This window comes from Emys orbicularis, chromosome 18 (genome assembly GCF_028017835.1).
Source record: "Emys orbicularis isolate rEmyOrb1 chromosome 18, rEmyOrb1.hap1, whole genome shotgun sequence".
Taxonomy (NCBI): Eukaryota; Metazoa; Chordata; order Testudines; family Emydidae; genus Emys; species Emys orbicularis.
The window spans coordinates 23,564,523-23,584,184 of NC_088700.1; the positions used below are offsets into that span (position 1 = coordinate 23,564,523).

The window sequence follows — 19,662 nt, forward strand, 5'->3', positions numbered from 1 at the left end:
TATCTTCATTAATGATCTGGAGGATGGCGTGGACTGCACCCTCAGCAAGTTCACAGATTACACTAAACTGGGAGGAGTGGTAGATACGCTGGAGGGTAGGGACCTAGACAAATTAAGAGGATTGGGCCAAAAGTGGTAGCAGATGACAGAACAAGGAGTAATGGTCTCAAGTTGCAGTGGGGGAGGTTTAGATTGGATATTAGGAAAAACTTTTTCACTAGGAGGGTGGTGAAGCACTGGAATGGGTTACCTAGGGAGGTGGTGGAATCTCCTTCCTTAGAGGTTTTTAAGGTCAGGCTTGACAAAGCCCTGGCTGGGATGATTTAGGGGGTTGGACTAGATGACCTCCTGAGGTCCCTTCCAACCCTGATATTCTATGATTCTATGAAAAGAAATCTGATGAGGTTCAACAAGGACAAGTGCAGAGTCCTGCACTTAGGACGGAAGAATCCCATGCACTGCTACAGACTAGGGACCGAATGGCTAGGAAGCAGTTCTGCAGAAAAGGACCTAGCGGTTACAGTGGACGAGAAGCTGGATACGAGTCAACAGTGTGCCCTTGTTGCCAAGAAAGCTAATGACATTTTGGGCTGTATAAGTAGGGGCATTGCCAGCAGATCGAGGGACGTGATCATTCCCCTCTATTCGACATTGGTGAGGCCTCATCTGGAGTACTGTGTCCAGTTTTGGACCCCACACTACAAGAAGGATGTGGAAAAGTTGGAAAGAGTCCAGCGGAGGGCAACAAAAATTATTAGGGGGTTGGAGCATATGACTTATGAGGAGAGGCTGAGGGAACTGGGATTGTTTAGTCTGCAGAAGAGAAGAATGAAGGGGGATTTGATAGCTGCTATCAACTACCTGAAAGGGGGTTCCAAAAAGGATGGATCTAGACTGTTCTCAGTAGTACCAGATGACAGAACAAGGAGTAATGGTCTCAAGTTGCAGTGGGGAAGGTTTAGGTTGGATATTAGGAAAAACTTTTTCACTAGGAGGGTGGTGAAGCACTGGAATGGGTTACCTAGGGAGGTGGTGGAATCTCCTTCCTTAGAGGTTTTTAAGGTCAGGCTAGACAAAGCCCTGGCTGGGATGATTTAGTTGGAGATTGGTCCTGCTTTAAGCAGGGGGTTGGCCTAGATGACCTCCTGAGGTCCCTTCCAACCCTGATATTCTATGATTCTATGATAACCATCCTGTACATAAACAGGCCAAAACACTCCTGCATAAGGCCATGGAGTAAGTAGGACCTTTTCCAAACTAAATACTAGTCTAACCAACATTATAGAAAGGATGTGGAGCAACTGGAGGGGATCCAGAGACGAGCGACAAAGATGACCAAAGGGATGGAACACAAGCCATACGAGCAAAGGCTGAAGGAGCTGGGTATGTTTAGTTTGGAGAAGAGGAGATTAAGGGGGGACATGATAGCTGTCTTCAAATACTTGAAAGGCTGCCATAAAACAGATGGAGAAAAGTTGTTCTCTCTTGCCACAAAGGACAGGACAAGAGGCAATAGGTTCAAACTACAACATAGCAGATAGTACACTAGCACTTTTGTCAATTAGGGGTGTGAAAAAACACACACACCCCGACCGACGTAAGTTTCACCGACAGAAGCGCCGGTGTGCACAGCCCTATGCCAGCGGGAGATGCTCTCCTGCCAACATAGCTACCACCGCTCATTGGGGATGGTTTAATTATGCTGACGGGAAAGCTCTCTCCCGCCGGGATAGAGAGGCTACACGGGAGACCTTACAGCCGTGAAGCTACAGCGGTACAGCTGTGCCGCTGTAATATCTGTAGTGTAGACATAGCCATAGATTAAATCTCAGGAAAAACTTCCTACTGTCAGAACAGTAAGACAATGAAACAGACTGCCCAGTAAGGTTGTGGAAGCTCCTTCACTGGAGGTTTTCAAAAGGAGGCCGGACAGCCATCTGCCTTGGATAGGTTAGGCCAGTGGTTCTCAACGAGGGGTATGCATACCCCTGGGGGTACACAGAGGTCTTCCAGGGGGTACATCAACTTATCTAGATATTTGCCTAGTTTTACAACAGGCTACATAAAAAGCACTAGCGAGATCAGTACAAACTAAAATTTCATACAGACAAAATGAGAAGTCAGCAATGTTTCAGTGGATCCATTAAGGGGGCTGGCCAATAACTACACTTAGTACAAAATTTTACAGCTGGAAAACTTGCACGGGCAGTTGCCCCAATGCCAGGAGGAGACCGTTCAATTAGAGAAGCATAAAGAACTTCTCGTCCTAGCCCACACCTAGAACCGCAGCCCCATGACACGCTCAGAGCAGAGCTCTCAAGCTACCCTGGAGCCAAGCAGACAACAACCCCACCGTCCATCCAGATCCCACCTGAAGCAGATCATTGGGAGAAGCCTGCTGCTCCCTGGCAATGGCATCCGTGTGAAGCTCTCCGGGCTGAAAACGGTGATTTCCAGCATCCAGTCTGCACCCAGCTGAGCACCTGCAATTCTCTCACCTGTGCTGGGCTTAATCTGAAACACACATGCTTGGGACTGCTCTCCCTGAGTCCCTATGTTTACACTGGTCATTTCAGCTCAGCAAGCTCAGGAGAAACTCTCTTTAGCTCAGCAACATCTGTCCTCACCAACGCTCATCAAAACGAGCCCGACCCCCTGCACAGGCCGGGTTCCTGGCCTCCCGCCGCCCCCAGGCCAGGGGGCTCTTGGAGGCATGCCTGTCCTTGCTGTACAAGACTCTGAGGTCCAGCAGGGAGCTCACGCGCATGCAGTTAACCCCTCTGGCCGCGTTCAGTGGCTGTCTGCAGGAGTAGCTGATGCTGCTAGGTCAGAGAGGGTAAAACAGCAACTACAGAGCTGCAGGACCGGGGGGATTCAAGCAAGGGGCCAGTGCCAACAGAGAACTGCTAGTATGGCATTGCTCACCCAGCCCCAGCGAAAGGAGAAGCTGGGTCTGCAGGTCTGAGCCCCGCTAACCAAAGTCCTTCACTGAGATGCACACCTTCCCCTTGCAACCACTGTCCATCCACCCTCTTCTTCTCCCAACCCCAGCAGCAGCTTGAGGTCTAGGACTGCATTTGGAATTCCCTAGAATAAACCCTACATCTCTTGGTATTGGCTAGCTTTTTTCATTGCTTCGGGAACATTTTATTGAGCTGCCATAATGAGAAGTCTGGTCTCTCAACAGAACCCAAGCATTTCAAGGCCACAAGCAGCACAGCTCGCCCAGTAGCTTGGCTTCCTGAGGTATTAAATAAACCAAACACAAGGAGAAGCCTCACACCCGTGCACAAAGGACAGGCAGAGAGATCATTTCTCAGCCCAGGGCCTCTCTCCACACCAGACTGTTCCCATACTAGGTGTATTTTGCATGAATATCCTCTGGATCTGGAATTTGTTTTGTTATGATACAGAGACACCCAAGAGGAGAGAGGCAACGTGGGGGAAAGCACACACTTCTCATGAGTCCATTGGCAAGCAAGTCGTTGGCCTCCTGTATTACAGACACCCGTGCAGAAAGAGGAACTCAGGGCTGCAGAACATGCTACAACCAGCCAAACACACCGGGACTACAGGGTTGATTGCTAAGAAGATTATAAGACTTTTCCAGCTTCTCACAAACGCTGGCTCTAGAAAACCATGTCTTTAGTACAAACCGCTAGCAAGCCCAAGCTAAACCCTTGGAGGTACATCTGCCCCATTGGCCCATGCACTGAGCCTAGTCTACAAGTGGTTTTGCATTTAAAACTAGACTGGATGCACTAACGTGGGCCTGCATCAAGCAATCCTGTCCTGATGCCAGGCCCAGGACTCTGCACACCTGACGTTGCTTCAGAAAGGCTGATTTTAAACAAACATCCCACACCTCAGAAGAGCACTTAATGGCCAAAAGGCTCAGAGCTTAGGGCCCTGCTTCATCTAATCCACCAAAAACCAAACACACATATTGTCACAGAAAACCCTATCGCCCTCCACTCCATTCACCTTCCCTTTATCCGCCCCTCGCTCTGCAGCAAATGCCCCCCTTTCCTTCCAGCGATTGGCACGCACCTCTGCAGCCGGCTGCCCTGTTCGGAGCTGACACTGCGCAGGGAGGCAGCGGGGAGCACCGCACTAGAGGATTTCCCACAATCAAACGAGCTGCCGTTCACACGGCTCTGGAGCAGTCTGTGCACAGGAACCACACGCCCTTTCCCCAGACAATATGTTGAGTCATGGGGCATGTCACCACCAGAGCACACGGAAGCCGCTCGCCCAGCGGGGGGTACCAGAAGTACACGTTTCTCTGGAGCCAGACTGGCATCAGTTCCCACAGCTCTGAAGGGCAGGACTTGCTGTTATCCTTCTAGCTCCTCACCCCACAGCAGAGACCCAACAGAGCTGAAGGGATGAGTGAGCCAATGGGGTTTCAGGGAAAGCTGGCACAGTGGCTGCAGCAGCCTCAGACAGTCATGTAACTTCGACTGCACTAACACCTGCCAGAACCAGATCCAGCGCCAGTTCCAATTGCTCGGTAAGAAAATGAACCCACTGGGGATGTCCTGTGTGAGGAGCAACACCAGCATCTAGAGAGCTCCTTTCCCCAAGCCTGAGGAGGGCAGACCCAGGCAATGCATGGCAGACAGGCCCACGGAGATATTCAGGGACCTGCCAGAATATCCCCCCTCAGCGCTTTTCATCCCAGGATCTTAGAGCACTTTGCAAAGCAGGGCACGTAGCATTAGCCCCGTTTTAGAGATGGGGAAACTGAGGCACACTGGTGGGGGAGGGAGACGTGCAGTGATGTGCTCCCAGATTTGAACAAGAGCTCTCAAAGAAGGCTCCCCCTCGTTCAGCTAAATGCAGGACGCTCCTGGCGTGATTCGCTCTCCTTCACACAACAAAATAACCCAGTAATTCTACCATCTTCCTCCCATAATCTTCACCAACCCTTCCACAAGGCCCTCACCAGATCCATCTGCCCTTACACCTCAGCCATGCTTCCCCCACCCCTCCAGCAGCTCCTCTAGGGGTCTCCCCTACTAAGAAGCTGTGGTGGCAAGTGGGTTGTTTCCAGCCCTTTGGCTGTGTGGTGCTTGGCTGGACGTGGAAAACGTCCTTCTGGTGCTGGCTCATGGTCGGCTGCAGAATGGATCCTCTTTGTTTCCTGAGATGCCTGGTCTCCTCTGACTGCTGGGAGGGGCTCAATGGGGGAGTGAGTCTTCCCTGGCTTGTGTGGGGAGATTCTAGGGAGGAGCTGGCTGGGGTGGGGTGCAGGGGTGGGCAGGCAGGCATGGCAGGGACGTCCACTCAGTGGAACAGCAGCACGACCCCACAACCTGCTCCTCCCCATGCCCAGCTGGAACAGCTGACAGGCTCCACGAGGAGAGGACATGGCACTTGCTCCATATGTGATGCGCTGCTGAGGAGTGGAGGTCCCTTGCAGCTGCTGCTCTGGCAAGGATGGGGTACTGCAGGGCAGCCGCCGCCTCTGTGAGCAGCAGAAGGGAAGCAGCAGAAAGGTCAGTCCCAGCCCCAGAGAGGACGTCTGCGGGTGGGTCTGAGAAACCACTGCTTGCCCCGACCCAACATCACCATTCCCACTCACCGACAGCAGGTGATATGCACAGGGCTGGCCTGAGGACGCTGGGGAAGGCCAGAGAGGTGAAGCTGTGGGACAAACCCTAAGCAGGGGGAGGGCAACACTGGGTCCCGCGCCTGCTGCCAAAGGAGGGCAGCCCTGCAGCTTGTCTCCTCAAGCCTTTGCAGTGATGTTTCCAGGCTTAGGTCCTCGCAAAGCACAAAGCCAGAGGCTTTCCCTCCTGGGCCTCAGGCTGGCTCTGTTAGCCAGGGCTGGTCCAGCTTAGTGACTGCACAAGGTCACAGCCGAGGGGAACCCAGCACAGCTTCCCTCCCAGGCTAGTGCCCCATCCGCTGAGGGGGGGCGCCACAGCAACTGCCTAGGCAGCAAAGCTCCCGAGTCTGCCGAGCCGTGGGCTGTTAGGAATGGACACTTACCCACAGCGGCATCGTGCTCCTGATACACCGGCCTCAGCAGCTGGAAGACACAGAGTAGGCAGGACATGGTTACTCCCGGTAGGACCCACACCAGCAATCTTCAGCACTCGACTTCCAGAGATCCCCCAACACTTCGCAGAGGTGCACTGATGGCGAGAACTCCAGCCCTGTGTCCTACCCACTGGAAAGCCTCCCGGTTTCCCCCAGCACTTGGCACAACCCTGCTGCCAAACACGTTCAGGACAGCCGGCCGTCATGCCCCTTAGCAGGACAGTATCAGCACACACAGTGAGTGCTGCCAGGGATGGGAAGAGGCCTTTGGGACACAGCACCAGCTTGGAACCTAATTTACTGTGCTGAAAATAAGCAAAGACCAAAAACGCTTCCCCTCCCCCCTGTGGCTGGGTGGGTGGGCGAGGCATTCACTTCAGACAGGCAGCAGCCCAGACTCACCCCACAGGGCTGTACTGTTCCCTTCCCCTCCTAGCTAACCACACCGTACCCAGCAGACACAGATACAACAGTCGCCCCCAGTGACATCTTGGGGGGCGGAAGGGGCTCGTTGGGGTCAGTTTGCATCATCCCACTGTGACATTTCTTGGTGCACAGGCCCAGGAGCCAGGGACCCCACAGCTGTGGGCTGATTGCCTGTTCCTTGCAAACAGCCAAAGCCAGGGCATCTGCAGACACCAAGATACAGCAAGAAGCAGTGTCAGCTCCATGCATGAAGTTCAGCCTGTGCAGGTGCAGGCTGGGGAGGGGGGAGGGCCTGCCTAGGGGCATCAGAGAGGCTGAGGCTGGAGGCAGGATCGCAGGCTAGCTGGAGCTGTGAGGTGTCAAAGCCCATGAGCACCCAGAGCTCAGTGCCACCCCTTGGAGGACCACAGAGCTTTAAACACCTCATTTCTGGCAGCTCCTCAATCTGCACCCCACTCTCCCGAAAGGATCTACGTAGGGGACCCTCCGGGCTGACTCAGGTGAGCTCAGGGTGGCTACTCCTGAAGACCTCCAGTGCAGCCCTGGGCCCAGCAGCTCCGGAAAGCCAGAGCGTGTCACAGACGAGGCAGCACTGGCGCTAGGGATCAAGGCCTGGGGCCTTGCCTTTGGCTGATCCTGCTTCAGGTGCAAGGTGGCTTAGGACAGGTGTCCCTGGAGGTAGGGCTGGCTGGCGAGCTGGTCCAGGCGTGGCCCCATCAGGGGCACACCCAGTGCCCAGGGGCAGACGTCGCTAGTGCTGGAGGGGGCCATACCTGACTCCCAGGATTCAGAGGTGCTAAGAGGATGTAGTTCTTGTCCCCGTCGGAGGATGCCCGGGACAATGGTGGCATCGTGTGCTGGCTCCGCTTCCCAACCTCCGTGTATCGCGCCCAGTTGTTCAGCACCAGCCTGTCGCTGCCGTCGTACACGATGTGGCAGCTCTGGCGCTGCTCGGGGCGCGAGGGCACTGAGCTGTTTTTCTCCCGCTTGTTTGGAGGCGACTGGAGGTCGTAGGTAGATTTGCAGGACGACCTCCGTATCATGCCTTCAAGGCCCGGCTTGATCTGCGGCACGATCCTCCACACCAGCAGGATGATCTCACTGGGACAGTTCCTGAAAGAGACACCGTGGGGGAGGGTCAGACGAATGCAGCCGGGAGAAGCCAGCCAACCCCACGGGCAAGCCCAGCTCCAGCACGGCAAACAACACGCTCGGCAGGCGACACTAGGCACAGAGTGCCCCAAGCCACGCAACTTCAGCAGCCACACAGATATCCCACACCACCAGAGTCCCTCTCCCTTCCCGTCCCATCCTCCCGCCCCGAGTCCCTCTCCCTTCACTTCCCTCCCCCCCAGACTCCCTCTCCATTCCCTTCCCCCCACCCCGAGAGTCCTTCTCCCTTCACTTCCCTCCCCCCCCAGACTCCCTCTCCATTCCCTTCCCCCCACCCCGAGAGTCCCTCTCCCTTCACTTCCCTCCCCCCCCAGACTCCCTCTCCCTTCCCTTCCCCCCACCCCGAGAGTCCCTCTCCCTTCACTTCCCTCCTCCCCATTCCCTCTCCCTTCCCTTCCCTTCCCCCACCACCAGAGTCCCTCTCCCTTCCCTTCCCATCCTCCCACCCTGAGTCCCTCTCCCTTCACTTCCCTCCCCCCGATTCCCTCTCCCTTCCCTTCCCTTCCCCCACCACCAGAGAGTCCCTCTCCCTTCCCTTCCCAACCTCCCACCCCGAGTCCCTCTCCCTTCACTCCCCCTCCCAGCTCCCTGCACCCCCTAAGACCCTCTCCCTTCCAGCCTCCCACTCCACTCGAGAGACTCTTGCCTCCCCTCCCTCACACCCCTAATCAGAGACTTCTCCTCCCCCTCCCCAACTCCCCTTCCCAGTCCCCTGCACCTCCTCTGAGACCCTCCCTCCCCAAACCCCTGTGCCCCTCTGAGGCTCTATCTCCTCCCCTCCCCTCCAGTTCCCCCCGAGCCCCACTCTCCCCACACAGATACACTGGTACCCCCTCCTCCCCAGGGAGCCCCACAAATCTGCAACACTCAGCTGGGCCCGCCCTCCACCTGCCACTCCCCTCTGCAGCACGTGGGCCCCATGCCAAGGCTCCCGCCTCAGCCCAGTCTGGGGGTGCTGCCTGTCCAGGTTTTCCCGGGATCGCCCCACCCCTGAGGCGGCAGTGCAGGGAAACCTGCCCGCCAGCTCAGCGCACACTTCAGCTGGCCAGCTCTCGGGGCTCAGGATCGCTCCGGGGCCCCGTTCTCTGTATCCCACGGGGCTGCCCCCGCCCAGCCCGACGGGTACTGGAGTGTGAACAGTCACCGGATTTCATGTGCCAACTCCACGCATTTCCAGTGCTCCACAGGCTGCTGGTTCAGCTGCACCACAGTGTCCAGCTGCTGCAGGCCGGCCTTCTCCGCTGGGCCACCTAATGGAGAGAAGGAGCCGTGCCAACAATCTGCCCCAGGACAGAGCCGAGCGCAGGGACAGTGCCCCCCGCAGGGGATGGACACAGGTACCCGGGTCAGCTTTGCATCCGGGGCATTCGCTCCTTCGCCCCAGATCCCGCTCCCTACCGCCCGGATCTGCTAAGGACCCCGTCCCTTCCCTTCCCTCCCTACCGCCCGGATCTGCTAAGGACCCCGTCCCTTCCCTTCCCTCCCTACCGCCCGGATCTGCTAAGGACCCCGTCCCTTCCCTTCCCTCCCTACTGCCCGGATCTGCTAAGGACCCCGTCCCTTCCCTCCCTACTGCCCAGATCACATACTCATCCCGTCCCTTCCCTCCCTACCGCCCGGATCTTCCAAGGACCCCGTCCCTTCCCTTCCCTTCCCTCCCTACCGCCCGGATCTTCTAAGGACCCCATCCCTTCCCTTCCCTCCCTACCGCCCGGATCTTCTAAGGACCCCGTCCCTTCCCTCCCTACTGCCTGGATCTTCTAAGGACCCCGTCCCATCCCTTCCCTCCCTACCGCCCGGATCCCGTATTCACTTCGTCCCTTCCCTCCCTACCGCCCGGATCCCGTATTCACTTCGTCCCTTCCCTCCCTACCGCCCGGATCCCGTACTCACTCCGTCCCTTCCCTCCCTACCGCCCGGATCCCGTACTCATTCCGTCCCTTCCCTCCCTACCGCCCGGATCCCGTACTCATTCCGTCCCTTCCCTCCCTACCGCCCGGATCCCGTATTCACTTCGTCCCTTCCCTCCCTACCGCCCGGATCCCGTACTCACTTCGTCCCTTCCCTCCCTACCGCCCGGATCCCGTACTCACTCCGTCCCTTCCCTCCCTACCGCCCGGATCCCGTACCCACTCCGTCCCTTCCCTCCCTACCGCCCGGATCCTGTACCCACTCCGTCCCTTCCCTCCCTACCGCCCGGATCCCGTACTCACCCCGTACCTTCCCTCCCTACCGCTCGGATCCCGTATTCACCCCGTACTTCCCTCCCTACCGCTCGGATCCCGTACTCACTCCGTCCCTTCCCTCCCTACCGCCCGGATCCCGTACTCACCCCGTCCCTTCCCTCCCTACCGCCCGGATCCCGTACTCACTCCGTCCCTTCCCTCCCTACCGCCCGGATCCCGTACTCACCCCGTCCCTTCCCTCCCTACCGCCCGGATCCCGTACTCACTCCGTCCCTTCCCTCCCTACCGCCCGGATCCCGTACTCACCCCGTCCCTTCCCTCCCTACCGCCCGGATCCCGTACTCACCCCGTCCCTTCCCTCCCTACCGCCCGGATCCCGTACTCACTCCGTCCCTTCCCTCCCTACCGCCCGGATCCCGTACTCACCCCGTCCCTTCCCTCCCTACCGCTCGGATCCCGTATTCACCCCGTACTTCCCTCCCTACCGCTCGGATCCCGTACTCACCCTGTACCTTCCCTCCCTCCCGCTTGGATCCCGTATTCACCCTGTCCCTTCCCTCCCAAAGGCCCAGATCCTGTACTAACCATATCCCTTCCCTCCAAACTGCCAGGATCCCATACTGACCCCATGCCTTCCCTCCCTACCACCCACATCCCGTACTGACCACGTCCCTTCCCTCCTTACTGCCCGGATCTGGTTCTGACCCCAACCCTTCCCTCCGAACCACCCCGATCCTTTACGGACTCCGTCCCTTCCCGCCGAACTGCCCGGCTACTGTACTGACCCCGTCCCTTCCCTCCCTACTGTCCAGTTCCTGTACTGACCCCGTCCTTTCTGTCTCTACCACCCAGATCCCATACTCACCTCATCCCTTCCCTCCTTACCAACCGGATCCTGTACTGACCCCATCCCTTCCCTCCCTAATGCCCGGATCCCGTACTGACCCCAACCATTCCATCCCTAATGCCCGGATCCCATACTCACCCCGTACCTTCCCTCCCTACTGCCCAGATCCCGTACTGCCCCTGTCCCTTCCCTCCCCTACTGCCCAGATCCCGTACTGCCCCTGTCCCTTCCCTCCCTACTGCCCAGATCCCGTACTGACCCCATTCCTCCTTACTGCCCAGATTCTGTTCTCACCCTGTGAGCATCGTGTCTGACCTACTGGGTCCTCCCCCGGCCACTCCCAGTGAGTGTTAATAGTGTCAATGGCAGTGCTTGTTGATGTGATAAAAATATATGTCCACTAGGAACTTTTCTGAGACCTTCAATCTCCTACACATAGAAGACAGCACCAAGCCATCAGATTGTAATAACTGACAGTCATTGCTAGCCTGAGATGTGTGTGCAACGGGCCAACAAGGGGTGAAGCATACCATGAGGTTAGTGTCATTTATGGGTGCCTGTTTAAGTCAAACACCACGTCCCTGTAAAATGCACATGCTACAGTCTCACTACAGTTTCAGCCTGTGACATTGATTAAAGGTAACCATGTAGATCATTGTTGCTACCACTGTTATAGAACTGCAACAAATCTTGTACAAATTGTGTCAAGTAAGGCACCAATGGAAAAGTTACAGTTTGCTGAATATCATTATCCTATTTGTATGCAGGTATCATTTTTGTATCTGAAGTTATGAATATTGACTCTGTATCTGTAGCTCAAATGTGTCTGCTCCTGTGATAGCACCCACAGGGTAATTTGCATCCAGTCTGGCCAGCACGTTGTGAATGAAGTATTCCAGTTGATTGCTCATCAGCAAACACAATGAATCACGGAAGAAGCCTATCCACACCTGACAGACTTTCATAGGAATGTTCTAACTAGAGTACAGGTAATGGCCTCCGCTATGACAAAGCAAAGCAGGCATGGACATGTGACTTGCCCATGTGACTCCAAACGCCATCTTGTTATCTGTAATTTTCCACAAACTAGAACAATGGGTTTCCCTCCACATGGCAGAAGCTATACAAGGCCCTGGAAACACCTCCATTTTGCCACTTTCCTGCTCAAACCTCTGGACTATGGACTTATACTAATGGGAGCATTCTATCCAAGGGACTGAGGACCTTCCAATCATTTGGGACCAACCAACTTAACAAGCCAGCAGTTTATTTCATCACTGCTTCAAGTCTGATCCAAGAACTCTTTGCAACACTAAATCTCCCATCTCTACTATAAAACTGTATTCATATCTGTATGTATAGTGATCTTTTAACCAATACTCTCTCTCTCTTTCCTTTTCTAATAAATTTTAATTTAGTTAATAGGAATTGGCTGTACACGTGTATTTCGGTAAGATCTGAAACAGTCATTGAACTGGTGGGTAATGTGCCCAATCCTTTGGGATTGGTAGAACTTTCTTAAATGATGAATAAGATTTTCAGTAATCCTCATCATATTTGACTTGGGTGTCTGGGTGGAAGTCCAAGGGTGGGTTGCTTTAAGGGAACTGTGTTTTGACTTCTGGGTAACCAGTAAGGTATTATAGAAACTGTTTTGTGACTAGCTTGGTGGATCTAAGTATTGGAATGACCACCAGCTTTGGAGATTCTCTGCCCCATTCTTTGCAGTTTGCCCTAATTAAGTAACCTCAGTGTGGCCCCCCTGGTACCCCAGTGACACAGCCACTGATGCAAATATACACACAAGTTCCAAACACCTCATGTTTACCCAGGAAATCTGACCAACTGCCATGCAGCTCCACCAGAGACACACTTGGTTCCTTTACTGTCCATGCTGTTGAGTAAGACAGAAAACGGGAGCCATGTTTGAAGACAATCTCTCCAGCAGTTTTACAGTTCTGGACACTTCAGTCTGGCTCTTTGGCTGTCCCTACGACACATTCTCAGCTGTCAGCTGTACTCCTAGAGAACAACGGGGCCACCCACACTCATGCTGACGAGCCCAGCTGGGTCCCGTGGAGGGAACAGGATGCCGCATTCTGCATGAGCAACTGTCTCTATGGCAGCCACACTGAGCCCTGGGTACAGTGAACTCCATTGACATGGTCTGGGGGAAACTAGACATGGACCACCGTGCCCAGGCCATCCTTTGAGCAAAGTGGGGAAGCTTCCCAGCAAGCTGGAGGTGGACGATGCACCAACGCCACCTTCTCTCTTAGGCTCCGGCTGAGTCAAACAGGGCCCCGCGTTCCATGCTACTTGGATGAATGGAGGCAGATGCCCTCAATGGAAGGGGAGGACGGCAACAGCCAGGTCTAAGCACTGCTCCTTTCCAACCCCCACCACTCTGCACTTGCCCAGATGGAGTTTGTACCAGCTGCCCTTGGCTACTCTGGGGGACCTGCAGGTGGGGGGGGGGGTTGTAGAAGAGGAGCAGTTGCCCATTTCCACTCTCTGGGGCGGTTGGAGCAATAAGTGGAGCCATTGTAGTGCAGTGCCATCCGTCCCACTATGTCACATAGGCAGGTTAGCAGCCTGGGACATTATGAACAGCTCGAGGGCAGAGGGCAAGGGGCCCCCTGATATCAGCTGGCCTGACCAGTCTAGTATACCCCAACTCACTACTGTTATCATCTGTAGCTAGGAGGTGTCATGTGACCTGTCACTGGAAAGCTCATCACTCACTGGGTATTCACAGCATCATGTCATACAGGTGCAAGCAACTGATGCAAAGTTATGGACATAAACTGAAATTATAATTCTTAAAATGTGTTTGCCAGTCACACCGGAGTTAGCTCACTCTAAACAAAGCCCCGAGCTTTCTCCACCGGGCAGTTATTTCCGAAGTACTTTGAAAGACAATGAGAATGTACTGACATACCAGCTAAACAAAGCTCTCCAGCTAACAAGTGTGAGGAAGAGACTGCCTGGCTAGGCCCCAGTAAGGTAGAGAAACTTTATCGGAGCTATAAAGACAGGGGAGTCTAAATCTCAAATAATAAGCAATTGAATCAACTCATTGAATACAATATTAGTGCATCATGGAAGGTCTTTTATGGATGCCTGTACCACGCTGGTGGTAAAATGTCTGTATTGATACTAGAGGAGGAATTATGGATGCTCACTGAGATTCTGCTGTCCAGTCTGCCCAGACACAGCTACCTACTTGTCTCCTATGTAAATCAAGTATGATGGACTCAAACAATGGAAGCCTCATTTATACCGAAATCATACGGGGGATGGGAAGCCCACAGGAAGGGAAGAACAGCACGAGGTCATTGACCTTTGGGAGATATAAGTGGGGAGAGAAGGCATCCATCACTAGAGGCTAGAGCTCTTACAAGCTGAGAAAGATGGGTCCTTCAACCAAGAGGGGAGGGGGGGGCTTGAAGTCTCTGGAACTGAATGCAGGTGAGAAACCTGCTTAGAAAAAGATCATTCACCTAAGAAGACAAGGGAAACCAGCCCCTGGTGCTTTTGTGGAAGGTCCTGGCTGAGGGAAAGTCAGCCACGGCAGGGAAGAAGAACGACTGATGAGAGAAACCATCTTGAACAAAGCCTGTATCTTGCTAGGTGAAGTTTTAGACTCTTAGGTGCATGTTTTCACTTGTATTTGCTTGTTACCTTTTCTAACTTTATTCCTTTTACTTAGCAGCACTTAACCTATGGCCAATTGTTAATAATATTTTATTTTACTATAAACCAACTCAGCGCTGTGTTCACCCCAGTTAGGTTCATAAGCTGTGATGTGGTTTTGTCTCTTTAGAGGAACAAATAAGCCATATTAAAGCTCTGATCTGCCCAGGACAGGGCTGAACATTGCAGAGCACGTGGCTTTGGGCAAATTCGGGACTCGGAGTGCGTGAGGGTCTCCCTGCCAGATGTAACCAAGGCTGGTGGAAGTCGCTGTGGGGCTGTAGACAGGGGTCAGAGCTGCTGAACCAGTGCCGTCTAGCACATGGACACTCAGGGGGTGACTTGCACGCTGGCAGGCTAGCTGGGAGCAGCCCAGTCTGAGAGCTACAGCAACAAAGCACTGTGAGGTGGCCAGGGTTACAGGGCAGGTGATGACACAACCATGCACTGGTCTGGATTTGCACCCCACACTGACCGGACCATTGTGGTAATTGGTTTGAAAGCTGCAGGGAAGTCATGACATGGAAGCACCAACATGGGGCCTACATCCATGGCCAGGAGAACAGCCTCTCTTTAGCGCCAGTGTGGCTGTCCCTGCTCTGACGCCCAGTGACAAAGCATCAGGATGCAGCAGACTTGCTGTTGAAGCATGGCTGCTGCTAGCTTCTCAGTTACTTTGCCAAGGAATGGGAAGTTACAGGTGGGGCAGTGACAGGTGGTTTCCTGCATCAAGTGTTGGCTTCCTGACTATTTGTGGCCTATGGCATTCCTCAGGGTGGGCTGGCAGGTTAGCTTCTCACAAGCAGGTGTTGATTATTTCCATCAGAAGCAGTCATCGTTTTTTGCCAGCTTTCCCCAGCCGGGACAGGCATGGCTCTTCTCGCGGGGGGAACTCCCCTGTGACTGGGAGGGCCAGCAGCATGCCCTCGGCACCATCTCATGCCTGCACTGGGGTGGGGACCACAGGCAGAGCACTCATTTGGGGTGCCTCTGAACCCCCAGTGCTCCAGGGAAGGAGTCTCCACATCAGCCCTGCAGAGACCAGCATGCAGCAGGGAGCGCACCTTGGGATCTGGATTTACACAGCTCCGGCAGTCCCCATGCTGAGCCATGTCATGGAGGAGATGCAAGCTGCATCCCAGCTGCAGGAGGCTGTGCCTGGCCTGGGATTGGGGCAGCGATGCGCTTTCACCTCCTCAGACACACCCAGGACCCAGTTACTCACATGCGGGAAAAGCAGATGAGATTTGGGTTCCTCATTACCTCAGGAGGCAGGTACAGGATAGCAAACTAGATTTCCAGGTCAGTTTTGTGGGAGAGACAAATACGTTTCTCACCCTGATGATTCTGGAGAAAAGCTTGAAAACATGTCCCATAAACGCTCAACAACAAGACCGCAAATAAAAAGAACCCAAAGTGCATCCGTTTTCAAATCCCACGGTTTGTGAAATGTTGTCAGTTTTGGACAACTGAAACCTGAAATATTTTGGCCTGTTTGGCAAACATTTTCAGTAAAGCCAAAACATTTTGCCTGACCCACTGAAATTTTTTGGTTGTTGAAAACCAAACAATTTTCAGTGTTCATGGTTTTGTTGGGAATTTTTTTTTTTGGCAAAAAAATGAAAAATTCTGTCGAAATATGTCAACAAAAACATATAAAATAGTTTTTGTCTAAATGTTTTGTGGGGGGGAAACCTTTCTCAGCCAGTACTAGTACGTATATTAGACTGACACCAAAACACTGCAGAATGCCACACATAGCACAAATGGTATATTGTCCTATTTGAGAACCTGTATGTGATCCCAGCATTAAACACTGTATTGTGAGGCATAAGCACAAGGGGCAGAGTTAAGGTGGCTTTTCCACTTAACGTTTGCATTTCCTGACTTTTGCTGTGGAAATGAAGGGACTGATACAAAACCAACTGAAGTCAATAGAAAGACTCCTAGTGATTTCCATGGGCTTTGGACCAGGCCATTAATGCTCTCTCCCAATATCTGGCTATGTGGAGTACTCGTTACATAATCAGATTTTACTCACTCGATGAGCAATTAGGTAAAAACTAGTTGCCACCATTTTTGTGTCAAACACCAAGAAATGGCACAGGAGTCCCTGTGCCCAGCAGTCACACCGAAATACCTTCTTGCTGAGCTTACAGCGCTGAGCACAGGCAGTGCTGTAACGAGACAGCCACGCTGGCCTCTGGCCTCATTAGAGGCAAAAAGGGGACATTTAAAAGAAACTGTTCAAGAGAAAAGGAAAATTCTGTGAGGTTTGAGAGGCTCCTAAGACAGGATCAAACACAGGGAAGCAAAGGGGGCCGGGGAGTCCCTTTCAAATCAGTCCAACAATAAAAGATGTATAAAAATGGGTTGTTCTCTTACCAGAGTCTACAGCCTGCACACGGACTGGAGAGTCGCAGCAGATTGTGAAGCCAAACCCATCCCTTCCTCGAGGGATTGTAATCTGAAAACAGACATCAGAGTCATCCTGTTACACAGGAAGGCAGCTACTGTGTGTGACCAGTAAGAACCCAGCACTTTGCTCATGCACAGCCCCAGGACTTTTATGCCTACATTAAAACAGCATCTGTATAGCCAACTGGAGAGGGATGGATGGACTGTTCAGAGACAACAAACATCTGTCAGTATAAAAGTCCTCCCTTTGTAGGAGGACATAAACTACTGCAGACGGCCAGGACATAGCTGACATATCTGATGCTGGACTGCAGCCAAGGGCATTTAAAAGGGCATTTACAAATCACCCAAAATTTGGCATTGCAATCTGTAAGCAGGTGAGCTGTGTATCCTGTACTACAGGCAGATAACACAATTCCCCTCCCCTGAATTTCTCTTGATAACCAATGGAGTCTTCTAGAGGTGGGATGAAGGATGGGTTAAGGGAGAAGATTGGGAACCAGGAGATATGATTTTATTCCTGGCTTTGACAAAGACTTCCGGTGTGACTTCTTTGAGCAACTCTCTGTGCCTCGGTTTCCCTTATGTAATATGTAAATAATGACATTTCCCTACCTTGCAGGATTGTGGCAAGACTTAGTAAAGCAGTTGGAATGAAGACGCTCTGAAAGCCTCACACATTATTTTCTGCTAAAGTTTTTTCATTAAGTAGGATATGGCTGAAAGGAGTTCTGAAGGGAAGGGATGGAGTGTTAATGGGTTTTTTCCATCAGCATTCAGGGAACAAGCTAAAGGCTCCCCTCGCCACACTGACCCTGGAGGCTGTGAGCTCTCATGAATAGAGTGAAGTTCATTTGTTGAAGGTTGGCTTTCAGCGGGAGCTCAGAGTCACAGTTCCTATAAATGTTATTTCAGAGACATTTGTCACATTTCCTGGTTTACTGAAAAGGAGGGGGTGGGGGGAACCAACTGACCCATATGATTTCTGGAAATAAACAGCCAGAAGGACAGATCCCATTGAGAGACCCAGTATAAGCAACCACAGATCCTGACTGAGGAGAATTTAATCCAAGCCTCTTTATATCTTTTGCTCTAATAAAGTGAAGATGAAATCACAATAGTATCCGGTTGCCGAGCTACACGCCCTGTTTCCCAGCATTTCCCTAGCATGGCAGTGGGCTTCCGAACCCAAACTTCCTTCCACTAGCATCATCATGAGCAGGCCCAGCCCACTGCCTTGGGTTGCTTTGGGGGTTGGTGGGTCACAAACAGGCCAAAATGCTGGTGGTGGCTCTTCAGCTTTGACTCTTCTCTACACAGAGCTCGAACACAGGGCCGGAGCAGCAGAGGGGGTTTCTAGGCCTGGGAGTCCTGACCAGAGCTCGGTGAGCAGCTCTTTGGGACAGCCCCACGCCACGGAACCCCAGCACTGGCTTCCAGGGCCGCCGAGAGCGGGTTCGGGCCCCCTAGCAAGGGCAGACCGGCTAAACAGGGCCGACGAGGGCGGGGAAGCCGGGTCCCGGGCTCCCTTCCAGACCGCCAGGCCCCGGTAATTTGTACCAGCTTTCCCTCCCTGTCGTCGGCCCTGCTGGCTTCCCATCCCCACCTCTGCCCCTTGACCACTGACAGAAACACTCTAGCCCTGAAGGGAGATGGGGGTTTTATGTCACTCAGCAGCGACCCCTCTAGCCCATTCAAACGTGGGGATGGTGACACAAAGGAACAGGGTGAAAACAGCCCCGTCTTACTCTGTCCTGTGGGTGGGTCTGCATGTCAGATCTGCAGGTTTCCCTGGCAGAGACACGTTATTTCTCCTGCTGGCCCCGAAGAGCCAGCCCAGCAACTGGAGAGTGAGCTGGAGTCAATTCTGCTCATGTAGCATCAAGAGAACCAGCAGCTGAGCACAGATCTTCATTACTGAAAAAGGAACCCAGCTCTGTTCTTCACGATGGAGTGATCAAAACACTGGAGCTCGGGGTCTGGGCTACAGCTCCCAGCTGGCACCAGCACTGTGTGTCTGCCCCTGCAGACAAGGGCTGGGAAGTGTGAACCCAGACCGGGAAGGAGGGTGCAGAGATGGCGTGTGACTTCAGTACCCTAGAGGGCACCGAGTTATCAGATCTCTACACCCCTGGTGTGGGGGGAGGAGCCAGGGGAGATTTCAATGGTTATGGGAGACCAAGAATTAACATGGCCCAAGACATGAGTCATAGTAAACCATCGCCACATGCAGAGCGGAGTGGAGTTGCCTTTATCCAGCCCAGAGACTGGATGGGGCATGTTTAACCAAGGAGACTCCTTCTGCTCTGTCTTCTTCGCATCTAGATTGTGAAACTAATTCATTGCACTGAAGGGAGTGCAGTGCCACATATACACGATCCCGCAACTCCAGCCCTAGCCTCAGAACTAGGGTAAACAGGAGAACTCAACAAAGGGGCTGGGACCCCTCAGTCTGCCTGGGAGTGAGCCATGACCCCACTGCAGAGCAATGCAGAGCCAAGGCAGCTTCATCTACACAGCCACATTTACACCATTAAAAATACCCTGCGACAGACAGAGCCACGGACAAACCCGGTCAGACAGAACTTGGAACTTTCCTTTCTAACGCTCAGCAAGACTCTTTCCTAACAGCCATCAGTGTCAAATGGAACTAGCTTGTCTCCCTAATGCATTCCTGATAAACACAAGGAAGGATCTGCAGTGCCCTCCGCTCCACTAATAAATGGTAAATTGGACACTACTGCTCAGCTTAGCACTTCCCCGGGACACACCAAGTCCTTAGAGCACTAACACTCAGGCCATTAGCGCAAGCTGAATGTTTGCTCCCACCATGGGGCCATCCACACTTCTGCGGATCATTTATACACA

At 53.3% G+C, this 19,662-nt stretch overlaps 1 protein-coding gene across 2 annotated transcripts in view; it reads right to left on the reverse strand.

Moving 5' to 3' along the window:
- Window positions 1-19,662, reverse strand: part of RGS3 (regulator of G protein signaling 3) — a 191,985-nt gene that overhangs the window by 125,822 nt on the left and 46,501 nt on the right. For both annotated transcript variants that reach the window (XM_065418588.1, XM_065418589.1), the window contains 4 exons: window positions 16,762-16,843; window positions 8,792-8,897; window positions 7,248-7,587; window positions 5,998-6,037 (listed from right to left, as the gene is read on the reverse strand). In XM_065418588.1, coding sequence (XP_065274660.1) covers window positions 5,998-6,037; window positions 7,248-7,587; window positions 8,792-8,897; window positions 16,762-16,843 — 568 coding nt within the window. The remainder of the gene's footprint in view (window positions 1-5,997; window positions 6,038-7,247; window positions 7,588-8,791; window positions 8,898-16,761; window positions 16,844-19,662) is intronic.